Source organism: Ambystoma mexicanum, chromosome 2q (assembly GCF_040938575.1).
Source record: "Ambystoma mexicanum isolate Mex_15411 chromosome 2q, UKY_AmexF1_1, whole genome shotgun sequence".
NCBI lineage: Eukaryota > Metazoa > Chordata > Amphibia > Caudata > Ambystomatidae > Ambystoma > Ambystoma mexicanum.
In genome coordinates, this window is record NC_090924.1 from 192311839 (window position 1) to 192329314 (window position 17476).

General features: G+C 45.9%; 1 protein-coding gene across 2 annotated transcripts in view; it reads right to left on the reverse strand.

Moving 5' to 3' along the window:
• The window catches only part of LOC138569274 (multidrug resistance-associated protein 1-like), a 1459677-nt gene that overhangs the window by 427939 nt on the left and 1014262 nt on the right, over nt 1-17476 (reverse strand). For both annotated transcript variants that reach the window (XM_069647112.1, XM_069647111.1), the window contains exon 22: nt 618-825. In XM_069647112.1, coding sequence (XP_069503213.1) covers nt 618-825 — 208 coding nt within the window. The remainder of the gene's footprint in view (nt 1-617; nt 826-17476) is intronic.

Consider the following 17476-nt stretch of genomic DNA (forward strand, 5'->3'; position numbering starts at 1 on the left):
TGTAATCGCGATCTGGTGGAGATGGACGGCTCTTTCTGATTCTCCTAAACATAGCATTATGTGCCTATCTTTTTGGGGGGGAGACCGGTCAGCTATATCTCATTATTCCTTGGTAAGTGATTCAATGGCCAATGCAGATGTAGAATAGTAATATGTCATCAGCGGATCAGTGTAAGAACACCGTCCATTTTAGAAATTGATCTCCCAGTGCCGCAAAATATCCATCAAGCAGCGCGGGAGATAGAATAAGTCCCTGGTGTAAGCTAAACTCCATAGAGAAATGTCTGCTGGAGAAGGGGGTCCAAAAGGAAATGTTTGATTAAAACTGTAGACATCCATCTTAATTTATCCAGGAGGGCTAGCAAGATCCATTTGGAGCCGCTGTTCACCCAATGAAAGACATTGTGAGTCAGATAACTTTTCAGTGCTATTATATTGCTTAATGCTTCACTAGGTGGATGCTTGAGGCGGTAGACTATCAACGATTGGCTTGTTCTCTACAACATTTGGATCGCAGAATGGAATGCTATTTTAAAGATATTGGTCCATACAACAAACTGCTGCAAAAAAACTTGGCCACAGTTCAGAAATCAAACAAATGAGATAAAGCTTTATACCTTGGACTGATCCTAGAAATCCATAGACACCCATCCGTAGTTGCCTGTTTTGCTGGGTTCCATTAACAACAGGATCATCGGCCCATAAAGCGATCCAGTAATTAGAGAGGAACGCGGCTGTTTGCTGGATCATGTAGAAAAGGAAGATCAGGAACAAATGGACGCCTCCAATCATTTTGAGATACTCCAGGTAAACAGAGAGTTTCACCTAGACAGATTTAAACAGATAGGTGCAGTGCTCAGATGAAACATTATAGTTAGTGAAGGATTTTAAACATTGTTTATCGTAGTTACAGAGTTCCCGATAATACATATGTGTGCAATTTATAATCAATCAGCAATAATAATGCAACACTTGTGATTTGGCAGACCATACAGAATTCGGTTATACCTGAACCTTATTGGACTGATATCTTGAAATAACAAGCATGGACAATGCCAACAGTTTTGGCTTTTGTGTAGATATGGAAAAGTCATTTGCCAGGCACTTCTATACTGGTAATAACTGACCATTGATGATAGCAGCTACAAAATTGTGCAACTACCTGGACATTTAAAACGGTGCCTGGCAAAACTGTTGGCTTTGCTAATGCTTGTTTTTAACAAGACACCAGTGAAGGACACACATAGTGTTAATAAATCTAATGGCTGAAGGCAGACCTGGTTAAGAGATTTTGATTATACAAGCAGCATGTTTACAGCTCCATGTCATTAACTCTCAGAAGAATGCTTTTAAAAACACTAGAAGTCACTTTAATTTAAGCGCTCACTTTGATGGTAACCAGCCCCACAGATAAGGGGTGTATCTGCCACTTTTACTCCCTAAAAATAGGCAAAAAGTCCCAACAAACAAAAATAGGGTAAAAATATTGCCAACAAAAAATAGGAAAGACACCTAGAACCGTGTGCCCCTACTTTCTCTCCCACACAGCTCCATGGATATGTTTGAACCAGTAGTACACGTAGTACCACAGGAAGAAACTACTATTATTACAGCCTGACTGGTAGAAGTAAGCATGCATCTTGTAATGTACATGAATAACTAGGTGCAAAAAAATATTTATTATAACAACATTTCCATTTTCCAGTTAAAACATTATTATTTGCTTGTAAAATAGTCCCATTGGAAATTGGCCGTACATTTTTGCTCCCTAAACAATACCTTTACTCACAACTTTAAAAAATAAGGAGTAAAATACTCCCACTTCCAAATCCTATCTGGAGCACTAATGGCAGGATTTAATAAAGCTAGCTCAACGAGATTACGGAAGGATGTGTCTTGGGCGGGGAGGGGCAGGACGTAGGTGGGAATGGCCATAGGGATTAGCATGTTATGTTATGTTCATTTATACCACGCACCACTACCACCCAAAGGCAGTCTCCAGGCTCTCACATGTCTCTGCAAGAGAGGAGGGCTGGGTGCGTTAGTGGGGAAAGGATGATAGTATAGGTTCAGAACAAGGAAAAACTGGTATGGAATTGTATGGTATTTTTATTTATATAGCACATATATACAGGCAAGAGTTTCAAAGCGCTCAAGGAGGGCGGAAACGCAGGGAAAATACAACAGTCACTCAGAGCCCTTGAAAATCTGAAACAATAATAGTCTGCACAGGCAGAGTAAGTGCATAACATACATTTAACAGCAGGGATATAGCAAATAGGCCTGGCAGCGATTCTGCAATTTAACAGTACAATTAGGGTGAAACAGACAGATGATCCTCAGACATGGTGCGTAAGGATCGAACAAGTGCACAGAGGGTCACAGGGAGGGGAGGATCAAGTGCACCCGGTCCGTTGAGACTGAGGTAAGTGCACAGAGAGCCACTCTCTTGGTTGGTGCCACTGCATTAAAGGGCACACACCTAGAATCAGAAGACAATACTGGGGGGGCACCTGGAGTGGGATGAACCAGCAATGGGAAATACACATATAGAATGGGGATACACCCATTAATGCAGGGCACCTAGGTTTTATATATGATATGATATGATAGGTTATTTATAACACACTTAATACCCAGAGGTTTCTAAGCACGGACCCTGGGATTGAACCTATGTTGCTCCGTGTCGTCTTGCTTCCAAGGCGAGCACGTTGCCCCTGAGATATCCTCCCGAGTTTGGGACACCTGGCAAGTAGGAGAAAAGACTAAATTGGAGAGACAACAGTGAAAGCAACAACACCTAGAATTGGGACACCTGGTGAGTGGGAGAAAAGCCTAAATTGGAGAGACAACAGTCAAAGCAACAAAACCTAGATGTGGGACACCTGGCAAGTGGCAGAAAAGCCTACATGGAGATACAACAGTGAAGACAGCAATATCTAAAATTGGGACACCTGGCAAGTGGGAGAAAAGCCTGTGTGGGAGAGACAACATAGAAAACAACAACACCTAGATTTGGTATATCTGGCGAGTGGGAGAAAAGCCTACTTGTGAGATACAAGAGTGAAAGCAACAACGCCTAGATTTGGGACACATGGCTAGTGGGAGACATTCTTTGATGACTACCCTGGCGGAGAGGCTGGCTGTTGGGACTGAAGTAGGCTTGCAAGGCCCAATCACGATGCTCGGTGGGTGGAACACGGAAGAGGATGCAGGGAAGGGGGCAGTAGGAAAGAGTGCTCAGAGACGTGGCTGCAGGCCGGTCCAGTGTGTGATAGATTTGACACCAGAATCAACCCAGCGGGGAAAGGACAGAATGGCAGACAACATGCAGGTCTACTGACATTGATTCGAACCAACAGTAATTGGGAAGTAACCACAAGTGGAAACCCGAACCGATACATTCAATGGTCACTTCTTAAAACATTGGAAACAAGATCAGATGAAACAACCAATATTTTAATCCTAAATTTATATTGAAACACAATGAAAATGAAAACCTCAGTTTTTCTAAAATGTATAGGAGACATAATAGATAAGGCCCAATCTGACTTGCATAATGATATGATACTGGTCTGTGGAGACCTGAACATCAGGTGCCTAACTCAACAAGGCACTCTAAAAACCTACGATGGAGATAATCACAAAATACATTGCCCAAGAAAGAAAAATGGGCAAATCTAATGTCATCGCGAAACGTATACCTAGTAAACGGTCAAACAGTAGGTGATATCCCAGGAAAGACGACTTGGACAAACGGTACCCATATGTCCACACTAGACTATATATATTTTTCAAGAGATCATCTATACAAAGTCCAACAGTTCAAAGTACTGGAAACATCACATAGTGATCATAAACCTTTTGCCTATCGTGATGTTGTGAGCCCTAGCCACTGCTGCTCTTGCACACAGGTGCATTACCACTTTTTGCCTATTGTGATGTCATGTGATTCAGCCACTGCTGCATTTGCACATAGATGCATAGTCTCATTCTGCCTTTTGTGAGCTAGCCATTTCACAAGAGAGCCCCCCACCATGGATAGCTAACACCTGTCCACTCTCCTATCCAAACCTAGCCATACCATGCAAGCCTGCTTACTATTCATGATGTTTCCCTTCTGTGCCACCCCGCTTGACACACATTGCACAGGTGCCTACTTCCTTTTCCACGATAATGGCCTTTCCAGAGCAGCCTGCCCCCGTCATCATCCCATCCCATGCCCCACACCCTTCCTACCCCGCACCAATCCATTCCACAACCTGCACCCCTCGATCAATAGCCTAATAGATCACAAATGTATCCAAACGTTACTAAGCAACAACACACCACATTTAGTACCTATAACAACCACCCCAATCCTCAGTGCACTTAGACGCACTAGACTCAGATCACGGACTCTCACAACCTCCTATCTCACAACCAGAGGACTACCCAAAGTCAAGCAACCCAATCATATCCCAATTCTAGGCACATTAAGAACCCTAAGACTCAGATCTAGAACCTCTAACCCTCCTCAAAATATCAATCTTACCAATCATGCTAACACAGTAGGCATACCACCATTAAGAACCCAAGATAAACACTCCAAAAGTCCCATCATATTCAAACAACAATATAACGCTATTGAAACTACCAACATTCACCTACCCACCCCAATCCAAGAGCCACCCCCAGCCACGCACCTCAAAGCAGCCCTCATCAACGCGCGCTCCATACCTGCTCATGCCACTGAAATTTATGACCTCATTACTGAGCAAGAACTTGACTTATTCATAGTGACAGAAACCTGGCTCCACCAAGCGTCCGGCCACTCGCTCTCCATCGCCATTCCCCCAGACTATACCATTCTCAGAACAGACAGAACAAAATCAGTAGGTGGAGGAGTAGCGATTATCTCTAAAGCCCACCTGAAATTAAGAACCAGCCCCATCGAGAGCCCAGTCGGTTATGAAGTCCTGCTAGCCAAACTAGCTACGGACCATAAAACCACTATAAACTTAATAACTATCTACAGAGCACCTAACACCTCATCTCAACCAGAACTTGACATACCATTATTGTTAACGCCACTTATAAAACCAACCACAAAATGCTTAGTCCTAGGGGACCTGAATCTAGGCTTTAACGACCCCCAAGACCACAAAGCAGAGGCACTACATAGTGCACTTAAAGACATGGCTTTCACGCAACTCGTGAACACCTCTACCCACATAAAAGGGAGGTCTCTAGATTGGATACTATATCTTAACACTATAGTATCCACAGACTCCATCTCCCCGGTACCATGGTCAGACCATCACTGCATAAACTTCACTATTCTGCATAAAAATCCAGATGTACCCAAAACGGCCATCAAAGAATCATATGTAACAAGAAACATCCGCAAACTCACAGCAGAAAATATCAACCCTCTACTAGCCAAAGCCCTCAATAACAAAATCATTAACGCCAAAGAACCGTGTGCCCTGGCAGACCTTTACCACAACTCTCTTACCAATACAATAGACGCCCTAGCACCCTACGTTAATAAAACCAAACGTAAAGACAAAAAATCCTCCTTCTGGTTCAATGAGGAACTAGTCTCCCTTAGACGAATCAAAAGATCGCTTGAACACCGCCTAAAGAAAAACCAGACCCCAGAAGCCCTGGAAGATTTCAACTCTGCAAACAAAATCTATAAATCAGCCATCATCGCCCACAAAGCAGATGCCTTTAACACAAGAATTAGTAATGCATCCTCCGATAGTAAAGAGTTATTCAACATACTCAAGGAGTTGGAGAACCCGATCCCCATAATTAACCCAGTCAAACCTAGCAAAGAATGGTGCACCACCATCCAAGATGCCCTAGACACTAAGATTAAACTATTACAAAACAAAATTACCTCTAAAAGAAACCTCCTGTCCGACAAACACTCCACGGCCAATCAGATCTCCACTACCGTAGAAAACACTGCCCCTCTCTTCAACTTCACACCAGTTTCTCACGATACAGTACTCAAGACCATAGCCAAACTTAAAGCCTCCAACTGCAAAGGAGATAACTTCCCAGCACGCCTAATTAAACTCTGCGCCCCCACCCTCACGCCCATAATCACCACTTTGTAAATGCCTCCTTCTCCACCAACCAGGTCCCAGTCAGCATTAAAGCAGCCTGGGTCACCCCCCTTCTAAAAAAGCCCACGCTAGACCCATTAGTGCCTACTAACTACCGGCCCATAACAACTGTCCCATTTTTACTTAAAATCATTGATAAAATAGCGTATAACCAATTACAAACTCACCTAGAACACAATAATCTGCTAGGAGCCAGACAATCAGGCTTTAGGCCTAATCACAGTACTGAGACAGCACTCTTGGATCTAAAAATCCAATTAGACGCTATCAGAGATTCAGGCAAACTAGCTACACTACTGCTACTGGACCTATCAGCAGCATTCGACCTAGTAGATCATGACAAACAATGCAACACTCTAAAAAAAGATTTTAATCTTTCCAACAACGCCACTTACTGGATCAAATCCTTTCTCACGGACCGTACATCCAGAGTTGCCATTGGGAATTTTTCAGCGGACCCCATATTAGTGCCCATAGGTGTCCCCCAGGGATCCTGCCTATCCCCTACACTCTATAATGCATACACCAAACTCTTATTCTCAGCCCTAGACGATATGGGTGTCATTTACACCAACTTCGCAGATGACACACAGATCCTCATCCCTATCTCAGGTGACTACACCCAAGACACCCTCACCATTAATAAAGTCTATTCCATAATCCAAAACTGGATGGCCCTGAATAGTCTTTGCTTAAATGATGAGAAGATTGAGATCCTCATTGTGGGTTCCCAAAAAAGAATAAGCACCCTCCAGCCGGACTACTCTCACATTAACATCGACGGTACCCGGATCACAGTACTTAAACAAGTCAAAACGTTAGGTGTCTACATCGATGCCAACCTCTCCATGCATAAACAAATTGCAGCCCTCTCTTCATCCACAGCTTACACAGCAAAACTTATTGCTCTCAGTCGCCAATTTCTCACCCCTGCAAATTGCATCACTCTGGCCAGAGCCCTGATCCTAACAAAACTAGATTACTGTAACATCCTCTTCCTGGGAACTTCCAAAACCAATATAAACAAAATCCAACTACTACAGAATAAAGCCCTTAGAGCGGCCTTAGGGATAAAGAAATCAGAACATATATCTAACATTAGAAGAGAAAATCACTGGCTGCCTATTGAAGCAAGGATCATATTCAAAACCCTTAGCATTGTCTACAAATGCACCACCAACAAAGCGCCCAGCTACCTCAATAACTCCATCAAAAACAAAATGGCTTGCAGGCCGCTGAGATCCAATAATCTGGCCCTTTTAGAAGTTCCCGCATTCAAATATAGGAGCAGGAGGAAGTAGTTTCAAAGTTTTAGCCCCTTCGCATTGGAACGCCCTACCTCTAAGCATCAAAAAGCAGGAATCATTACAAAAATTCAAAAAAGCTCTGAAAACCTGGTTATTCAATACATTTTGAACATAAGGTTATGGACTATCCCACCAATTGGAATCTGATTTAGGACCATATCTGCCTTGTAACGTCTGTATAAAAAATTTATTATTGCTTTGTAACATTGTTTAATAATTGACTACCTTCTGCAGCCTTCGCCGTGATACCCAAGGGTCTGGGCGAGTAACAAATGTAATAAATAAAAATAAATAAATAAAATAAACCGGTACAACTAAAATGGACAGGGCAAGGTTTCAAACAGGATTCAATGATGCTACCTAGAGTCGAATTAAACCCAGGCTGTATTCGTTTAAAATTCAGGAAACAAGATGTGGAGCAACTAAAACTAAAATTGCTAGAAAATACACAGGGAAATCATCGGGCTGAAGACTATCGACCATTACTAACTGAATACCGTAAAATTGAAACGGGCTTGAAACAACCGTTATTACAGCCCATACACAAATATAGTAAGATACTGGTGGAAAAAAGGAACATTTTCCAGAGACAACTGAAGAAATGGACGAGAGACACAATGGGAAAAACGGAAAGTGAAAGGACCAACAAAGTGAGAATTCTGAAACAACAGTACAAGAACTGGGTAACAGGCTTCAAGAAAAAAAGAGCCCAAGAACAAGGAGAACGGGTGCTATCAACATTAAAAGATAAATCCATGAAACAAACCTGGGAAACCATTCACAACATAACGCTCAATCAGCAAAGTCGGTTAGCCAACATAATCCAGGAATCTAATTGGACGAATCACTTTTCCAAAGTTTTTGGTAGGAATAACAAAGTTGAAGAAGCAGAAATCCGGGGGGGAAGAAATAACCTGGGTAAACGATTTAAAAGATCAAATCTACAAAATGATAAAATAATTGAAAAAGGAATCTGCAACTGGACCTGACGGTCTTTCAAACATCATCTTGAAATGTAACCCAGAAGAATGGACAGGATTTCTAAAGATTCTTTTCGACCAAATTGCAGTGACACGGAAACTACCAGAATCATGGACACTAGGAGTAATAATTCTGATCTATAAAAAGGGTCCAAGAACAGAACCGGCGAACTACAGGCCAATAGCCTTATTAGACATTCCCAGGAAAATCTTAGCATCTCACTTGCAAGAACAACTATCAGCCAGGACAGCAAAAACAAAGATTGTTGACCCCAGACAAACTGGACTTACCAAGTTCACCGGAACAGAACTGAACCTGTTTATTCTCTCACTAGTAAACATGGAAGCAATAAGAACTGAGGAACACGTTACTTACCATATCTGGTAACGTTCTTTTGATGGGATGTTCCTCCGACGTATTCCACATCTATGACAGATAATGTTCACAGCTGTGCTGCTTTGGAAACCTTTCGGCAGAGGGCGTCCTGCGTGGATCCGTTGTCCCTCGAGAGCCTCCATCGACGGTCGACATTACCGGATGTTATATATAGGATGCACAGCGACCGTAACCCCAGTTGTAGTTTTTTACAAGAACGTGTGCCACCAATCTCCTGCCAGAATGACTGCAGAAAGCCTTGCGGAAACGTAAACTGCAATCGCAAAGCAAATTCAGTAGGGGGGAAGGATGGGAGGGCAATGTGGAATACGTTGGAAGAACATCCCATCGAAAGAACGTTACCAGATATGGTAAGTAACTTGTTCTACGAGGGGGTTGTGTCCTCCGACGTAGTCCACATCTATGACAGACTCCCAAAGCAGTACCAATTTATGGAGGTGGGAAAAGAATTTACAATTTTAGAATTTTAGAATTCCCAATCAAATGGCTGAATAGAGGACTGCCTTACCAAAGGCCAAATCCTGCCCATGGATGGAGTGCAAGAAATAGTGCAGTGGAGGCAGCCACACCCCTAGTAGAGTGAGCCCGTAAGCCTACTGTAGGGTCCTTTCCCGCCAAACGTTAACACTCAAAGATCATCAAAATGATCCATCTGGAAAAGGTCTGCTTTGAAACAGCCTGACCCAAGCGCCTTCCAGCATAAGCAACAAAGAGCTGATCGTCCACTCTGACCCGGGAAATCCGTTAGAGACAGAACTCAAAGCTCTCCTAGGATCCAACCTATGGATCCTCTACTCTTCCTTACCAGGATGTGGAGGAGGATAAAACGTCGGAAGAATCACCTTCTGGCTCAAATGGAATTCCAACATAACCTTCGGAAGAAAAGAAGGCCACACCCGCAGGACAACCCTGTCCTTATGGAAAAGGGTGGCTTGGCGGAAAGTGCCTGCAACTCACTCACTCTGCGTGAGGAAGTAACAGCAACTAAAAACACAGTTTTAAACGACAACAGTCACAACTGACAAGAATGCAAGGGCTCAAACGGAGCTCCCATTAGGAACTTTAAAACCAAATTCAAATCCCAACCCAGCTCCTGGAAAGGCGACTGTGGAAACACATTAGTTAGCCCTTTTAGAAACTGAGAAATCAAAGGAATCTTCAAATAAGAACATTCCTCAGACGAGCGCTTAAATATCAACAGTGCCGCCAGGTAACCCTTAATGGTACCCACTTGCAGGCCCTTGTGGGCTAAAGAAAGCAAAAAAGACAAAACCAAAGGAATGGAACATTGGAAAAGGATCCACATTCTGTACCCTGCACCAGTCACAGAACTTTCTCCAACGGCAACGGTACAGGGATTTCGTGTCAGGCCTTCTGGCCGAAAGCAACACCTCCATCATGTCTTCGGGAAGGTCCCAATCCTTATACCTCAACCTTTCAGATACCAAGCATGAAGGCTGAGAAACTTGACCTCTGGATGGAGAACCCAACCCCCCTCCCGTGAGAGCAGATCGTCTCAGTAGGGAAGATGGTGTGGAGGGCAGATGGACATGTCTAGAAGGTCTGGTACCACGCTCTCCTAGCCTATACCGAAGCAATAAGGATCATTCGTGAACCGAACCTCCGTAACCTCCGCAACACTTGCGGAATGTCGGGGACTGGAGGAAACGCGTACAGCAGTGGGAAGGAACACTCCATTATGAACGCGTCCCCTAGGGCTCCTCTTGGGGGAAATTCCCACAAGCAGAATCTCTTGCACTTCCGGTTGACACTGGTGGCGAACAGATCCACTTGTGGGGCTCCCCAAAGGGCGAAGGTCTCCAAAAGAACTTCCTGAGCCAGCTCCCACTTGTGAGAGACTGTGCTCTGCCTGCTCAGAGTGTCAGCCGCCGCGTTAACGTCTCTGGCCAGATGAACTGCTGAGATCGAAATTTCCTGCTGGATGGCCGAGTACCAGAGCTGCATCACCTCCCTGCACAACAGGAGTGACCCTGCCCCCCCTTTTTTGTTGAGGTAGTGCATGGCCACTGTATTGTCTGTCATAATCAGGACATTCTTCCCCCACACAGACGGCAGTAAAGCCTTCAGGGCTAGCCTGAAGGCCCTCAGCTCTAACAGAGTGATGTGTAGTCTGGACTCTGACGGAGACCAACGTCCGCTGGCTGTCAACCTGTTGGCATGAGCGCCCCAACCTCTGAGGGATGCGTCCGTCACGATCGTCACCTCCGGCCATGGTTGCCAAATTGGTGCTCCCTTCATCAGATTGCCTTCGTCGGCCCACCATAGAAGATCCTCGGCGACCGAGGTCGGAATCTGAATGGGATCCGACATCCTGACGTAGAACTGCGATCACTACATCTTGAGAGCCCACTTCAGGGATCCCATCCACAGCCTGGCCTCTGGCACCAGGAAAATGCAGGATGCCATGAGGCCGAACAACCTCAAGAATTCAAACGCCGGGAGACTCTGGGCACGTTGAAACTTGCCCACCATCTGCAGAATGTGATGAGCCCTCACCTGGGGAGGCAAACACTGCCCCAGGAAAGTGTAAGTGTCGAGCGCTGCTCCGATGTATTGGAGCCGCTGGATAGGTGTCCAATGTGACTTCTTTAAATTGAGGGAGAAGCCCAGCTTGTGAAGGGAGTGGCAGCTGATGGACAGATGATCCAGGGCTTGCTCGGGAGAGCGTGCCCTGATCAACCAATCGGCCAGATAGGAGTAGACGTGAATCCCCCCTTTCCTGAGATACGCTGCCACCACCACCATCAGCTTGGTGAAGACCCTCGGGCGGAGGTCAATCCGAACGGCAAGACCCGAAACTGAAAATGCGAGTCGCCAACCGCAAACCTCAGGTACTTCCTGTGCTTGGGATGAATCGGCACATGAAAGTAAGCATCCTTGAGGTCCAGAGACACCAACCAATCCTGAAGTTGAAGGGCCTGGAGGACTTGAGAAAGAGTTACCATCTTGAACTTGTCCTTCCTGAGGAGCTTGTTCAACCAACGCAAGTTCATGATGGGTCTCAATCCCCTGTCTTTTTTCAGGATCAAAAAACGTGGGGAATACCATCCCTTGTTCCTCTCCGCTACAGGCACCAGTTCTATGGTGTCTTTCTCCAGCAGGGATCCTGCGCAAGGAGCGGATCCGGACACTTCAAAGAGAGCTCCCCCGGTGGATTGTCGTGAGGCCTCTACCGCAAGGGAAGACACTAGCCGTGGGCTATGATCTCCACAACCCACACATCTGAAGTAATGGCCTGCCATTCTCCAAGATGCTGCGCAAGTCTGCCCCAACCGGCGAACCATGGGACATGTCCTCATGACTGAGCGGACGCGGCTGCGGCAGTGCCTGAGGGCAAAGAGGCAACTGCCCAAGCAGCTTTGGCACCCCGAGTACCTTGCTTTCCACCCTGGGTACTTCTACGGTGGCCCCTTTGACTGACAGCTCCTATCTATCTACAAAAGGAAGAGTAGTACCGAAAGGAACCTCCCCTCCATTGCTGTCCCCTAATACGAAAAGGCAGAGGTTGAAGTACTGCAGCACTCAAAGTCTTTGCTGCAGCTTTGGAGGTCTGCAACCTCTCAAGGCTCTCATCAGCCTTGCTGCCAAATAGATGAACCCCATCAAAGGGCATGTTCAGAAGCTGGGATTGCACATCAGGAGCAAACCCCAACTTCCGCAACCACTCAAACCTGCGGATCACGGTGCTCGCTGCCATGGACCGGCTGACACAGTCTGCCGTGTCCAAACCCGACTGGAGGGATTTGCACATGGCATCCTTGCCGTCTTGCACGTGGGCTAGAAAACCATCCCTTTCTTCCCCTTCGGGAATATGCTCAGCCGCCAAAAATGCACAGTTCCACAGAGTGTGTGTAAATCTCGCTAAGGCACAAGTGGATTTGGCCAACTTCAACGCCATACCCTCAGCCGAAAATACCTTCTTTGCCCAACCATCAAAGCACTTATCGTCCCTATCAGGAAGGATGGTAGGGTATGCAGCCTGCTCCGAGGAGGCCGTACCCGCCTGCACCACCAAACTCTCCAGAGTAGGGTGCGTTGATAAGTAGCAGGGGTTACTACTGGATGGGTGGTATTTCTTCGGAAGCGACTTATTAACTGCCGGTAGAATCTCTGGAGCAGTCCAAGCCACCACCTCCCTCTTATGCAAAGCCATGTGAAACGGCAACACTGGGTCAGTGGGCGGACCTTGATCCATGATGTCCATCAAATCATCCTGAGCAAACTCAACAGGTGGAGCAGACCACCCCAAGTATTCTGTCACCCTTGACATGAGACGCCGATAGGAGGAATCTGCATGCGCCCCAGGCTCAGGTCGGCCAAACTCCACCTCCGGAGAGGTGTCAAGGCCACTAACGGCATGCAATGACTGACGGAGTTCCTCCATCTGACTATGCCCAGACAAAAGATGATCAGGGACATCAGGAGGCACAGGCAAGGCAATCTCCTCATCAGACAGTTCCTCAACCTCTGAAATATCCTGTAAAGGTTGGAAAAACTCCAATCTAGGAGGAGGAACAGAATAGGGCTAAAAAACAGACCTCATAGACTTACTGGCAGATTTCCTCTGACGTTCCAAAGCCCTCAGGGGCACCTCTATTAAATCCTCCACAAACGGCGTTGAGGGCGCCGAAGGAATCGGCATCGACGTCGACCGAGACGCCAACGGCATCGAAGACCTCTTCGAGGACGGAGCCCCGAGAGAGAGCCCCTCAACGGACACGGCACCGATGGCATTGACGCCTTCTTGGAAGGCTTCACAGGTTCCGATGGTCTCGATGGCGTTGTGGAACGGGACCTGGATCTGGCACAGATCTTTGGTGGTCTCCCTTGTCCAAGCGGGACCTCGACTGCTCCTGATGATCGCGCTGACCGCCCGAGCCCAAAGGCGTGCGTGTGGTGGACCTAGCCTGCTCCCCCCGTTGGCTCCTTTCAAAGGCCTGGCCAGAACTGTGCCTAGCGACTCGAAAATCGCTAACATCTGCTGGCAGAATGCATCCCATTCGGCCGGCGACGAAGACTTGGTGGGACAAGTCAACCGTCTGGCAGAGTCCACCTCCAACGAGGACGGGGAAGGCGACCGGTGACGGGAACCACTCCTAGACCGAGACCCCCTGGATTTTCACCAACGTGGCGAGTCGCCCCTCGAGTCATCGGTTGAAAGCCCAGCGGACTTCGATTTACAGGGTTTAGACACCCTACCTACCTTCAATTTCCCCTTACGTTCCTGCAACGCCTTAGACGTCAGGGACTGGCAATCCTCACAGTCGTCGGTGGCGTGGCTTTTGCCGAGGCACAAGAGGCAGATGTCGTGTGGGTCCATGATGGACATCTTCGAACCGCAGTCCCGACATTTTTTAAAGCCCGACTTCGGGGTAGCAGAAGGAGATGAAAGCATCGTACACGAAGAAAGAATCGAGCGCACCGAGATTCTGAAGCAAACACGTTTGCGGAAAAACCGGAACTGAGGCTACGGGCGCTGTGCATCCTATATATAACATCCAGTGATGTCGACCCTCGACGGAGGCCCTCGAGGGACAACAGATCGACGCCATCGACGCAGGACGCCCTCTGCTGAAAATGTTCCGAAGCAGCACAGCTGTGGACATTACCTGTCATAGATGTGGAATACGCCGGAGGACACAATCCACTCGAAACTAAGTTATATGTCGCATTTATCGACTTAAACAAAGCATTTGATAGTGTGAACAGAACAAAACGTTGGGAAAAACTGCAGAATTGGAACTGTCTGAGTGATCTGCTTAACATGACCATTGACTTTCATCGAAATACTAGAATAAAGGTGCTGTTGGACAAAGACGGTAGCTTATCAAAGGAAATAGAAGTAACAAAGGGTGTAAAACAGGGCTGCCCACTTGCGGCCACCCTCTTTAAGCTATACATAGCCGATCTTTCGGAAAGCACAAAAGTTGACAACGTAATCCACCAGTAATAAACTACACCAAATTACAAGCAGTAATTTACGCAGATGACCTTGTGATAATGGACCAAACCGAGAATGTACTACAAAGGAGTCTAAATAACATTGAGTATATGAAACAAAACAACTTCAAGATCAACAGTGACAAAACAAGGATTCTAGAAATCGGGAAGACAAAAAAACCAAAAAACAAAATAGATTCAAATGGAGGTTGGGAGATTAAGAACTAGAATCCGTAGAGTCGATCAAATATCTCGGAATCCAGTTCAACATCATTTGGTCATAAATGCCATGGGTAGCCGAACTGGTAAAGAAAGTTTCTTCACTGGCTGTGCAAGGCACCATTCTGCACTCTCGATACGGCAAATTTACAATGATACCTCTAAAAAGCTTCTACCAACAAAAAGTAAGATCCTGCTTAAGGTATGGATGTGAAGCAATGCTTAAAATAAACCAAGACATATGGGCTAAACTCGAAAGTAAATTCTGTAGGAAGGTTTTGTAATTACCTAAGAATCTGCCGATATCGTTAATAAGGAAGGAGCTGGGACTACAGTGTCTTCACTCTGTGACAATATGGAAATCCTTAAGCTTATTGAGGAAAACAATGGAAGAAAACCAAGCTCTCCCCTATACATTCTTAAAGGGCGAAGGAAAAGGAAAAGGGTCAGTACTATTGAGTGAATGGGAAATAAAATGTGTAAAACATCGACACTATAAATTCCTCAATAGATGTGTTAACGACAAATACAGACAAAGTGAAAGAAAAAAGAAAATGGCTGGACTGGATAAATACACATGAAGAAAAGGAGAAATACAAACAATCGATAAATACAGCAAAACGACCAGGGAAAACTGAATGAAATACCGAAATATCTTCAACAGTTCCCAAGTAAATTTCACAGAGACCAACTGCTCCGGATAAGATTAAACATATATAAAACAAACGAATATCTGTGGCGGACAGGCAAAAGTGGAACAATTAACGGACTCTGTAGAATGTGTTGAGACTAAAACCAAAAAGAGTCAGTAAGACATCTAATGGCAGAGTGCAAAGCACTAACAGAGAGAAGAACACAACTTCTTGGAAGATATGTAAACATCAGAAGCACAGAATCCGCTGAAGAATGGTGAAAAAAGTTTCTAACTGGAAACCAAATAGGTCTAAAGTGTCCAGGAATAAACTTCCTAGAAGAAGTGATGAAAGGAATAGAGGTGGCAGATGCCAACAGACTGGAACATTAACAGAACAGTTGGGAGCATTTGAAGTGGACTTGTCTAATTTTTAACAAAAATGGTTTCTTGTTTTAACAGTGGATTGTGTTACAAGGTTAAATGTAAACTAATTCACAATTCAAAAAAGAAATTAAAAAAGAGTGCTCACGCTAGTGCAAAATGGAAGGCAAAAGGGCATCAAACCTGAAGTGGGAGAATGGGAGAAAAAGCTCCCCCCAATCTCCTTGCGACCATGGCCTAGAGGATCAAGGCCCAGGCACCCACCACGAGATGAATTCGTCTATCTACCAGACGACCAAATACCCTGGTTCAAGAACATAAGGATATGCCCACCAGCCTGCCCAACTCACACCGACACCTGCGGCATGGATGAACTCAACTAAGACTTCAACAACAAGCACCCACATCGTTAGAGATGCCATAACGACCTAGCCAACTGCCAAGAACACACGTGCCACCATGCACACTGGTCACTCACGCACCAACCCACACGAAGAATATATTCAGTGCTATGACGTAGGTGACGGATACACCCACTGACGCGCATCTTTGTTATTTTTCACATAGGTTTTTCCGTAATGCAGAAACGCAAGATGCATAAAGCACTCGCGTATACGCTTGCTGACGCTTCTCCCACCCCTCGCATCGTGATGAGAATATAACGAAGACGTAATACTGCCTATGAAGCCATGTCAAACCGCAACACAGGTGCCGTGCATTACACATCCCCACCCATGAACCAGGCCCAAGTAGGCCGCAAGCAAAAACCACCATGAACACTGAATGAGCAAGAGTACAAGTGCTTATCACGCAGAACAAGCCCAGCGAGTGCTCACAGCCAAGGGGGCGATGTTGCAACTCGTATGCTACCAGCCTGCGCCAAGGTCACACCTGTAAGCAAAGCCAAGCACACAGAAGCAAAATACAACTTTAAATGTGCAGAATTCCGCCCCAGCCACGGTCTCTCCACATGTGACCAAGCCAACCTGACAAGGTGCCAGACCCACAAGGGAGAAGTCGCCCGGGTCCCACGTCTGGGACACAGGTTGCAACAATGAAATGACCCGATGGACACCTACAGCGATGGGAATGGTCCGCTCTCAAGCCTATGAGCAAATCCGCACATTGTCTGCACGAACACATAGTTACACATTGTTGCTAGCGACAGGTACACCGCGAGCTGGGAACAACGATGGTCCCAGACTGGAGGGCTCGCTGGAGGACCAATCAGAACATGGGGGCACTCATCACTGATGCCACTAACATTAGCCAATCATCAGGGGTCTTCGTGTAACAATTTTCAACTATCTAATAGAAGGGACAACCCAAGTATACCACCTGACTCATCCTCAACCACTAATATTGCTCTCTATATGTATGCTATACTAACCCTACCACTCAAGGAACCAATCCGCTAACTTTCCCAGGTGACGCAAGTAGCGCGTCATACTGAGGCAAAAAGGGCCTGCGAGCCCCAC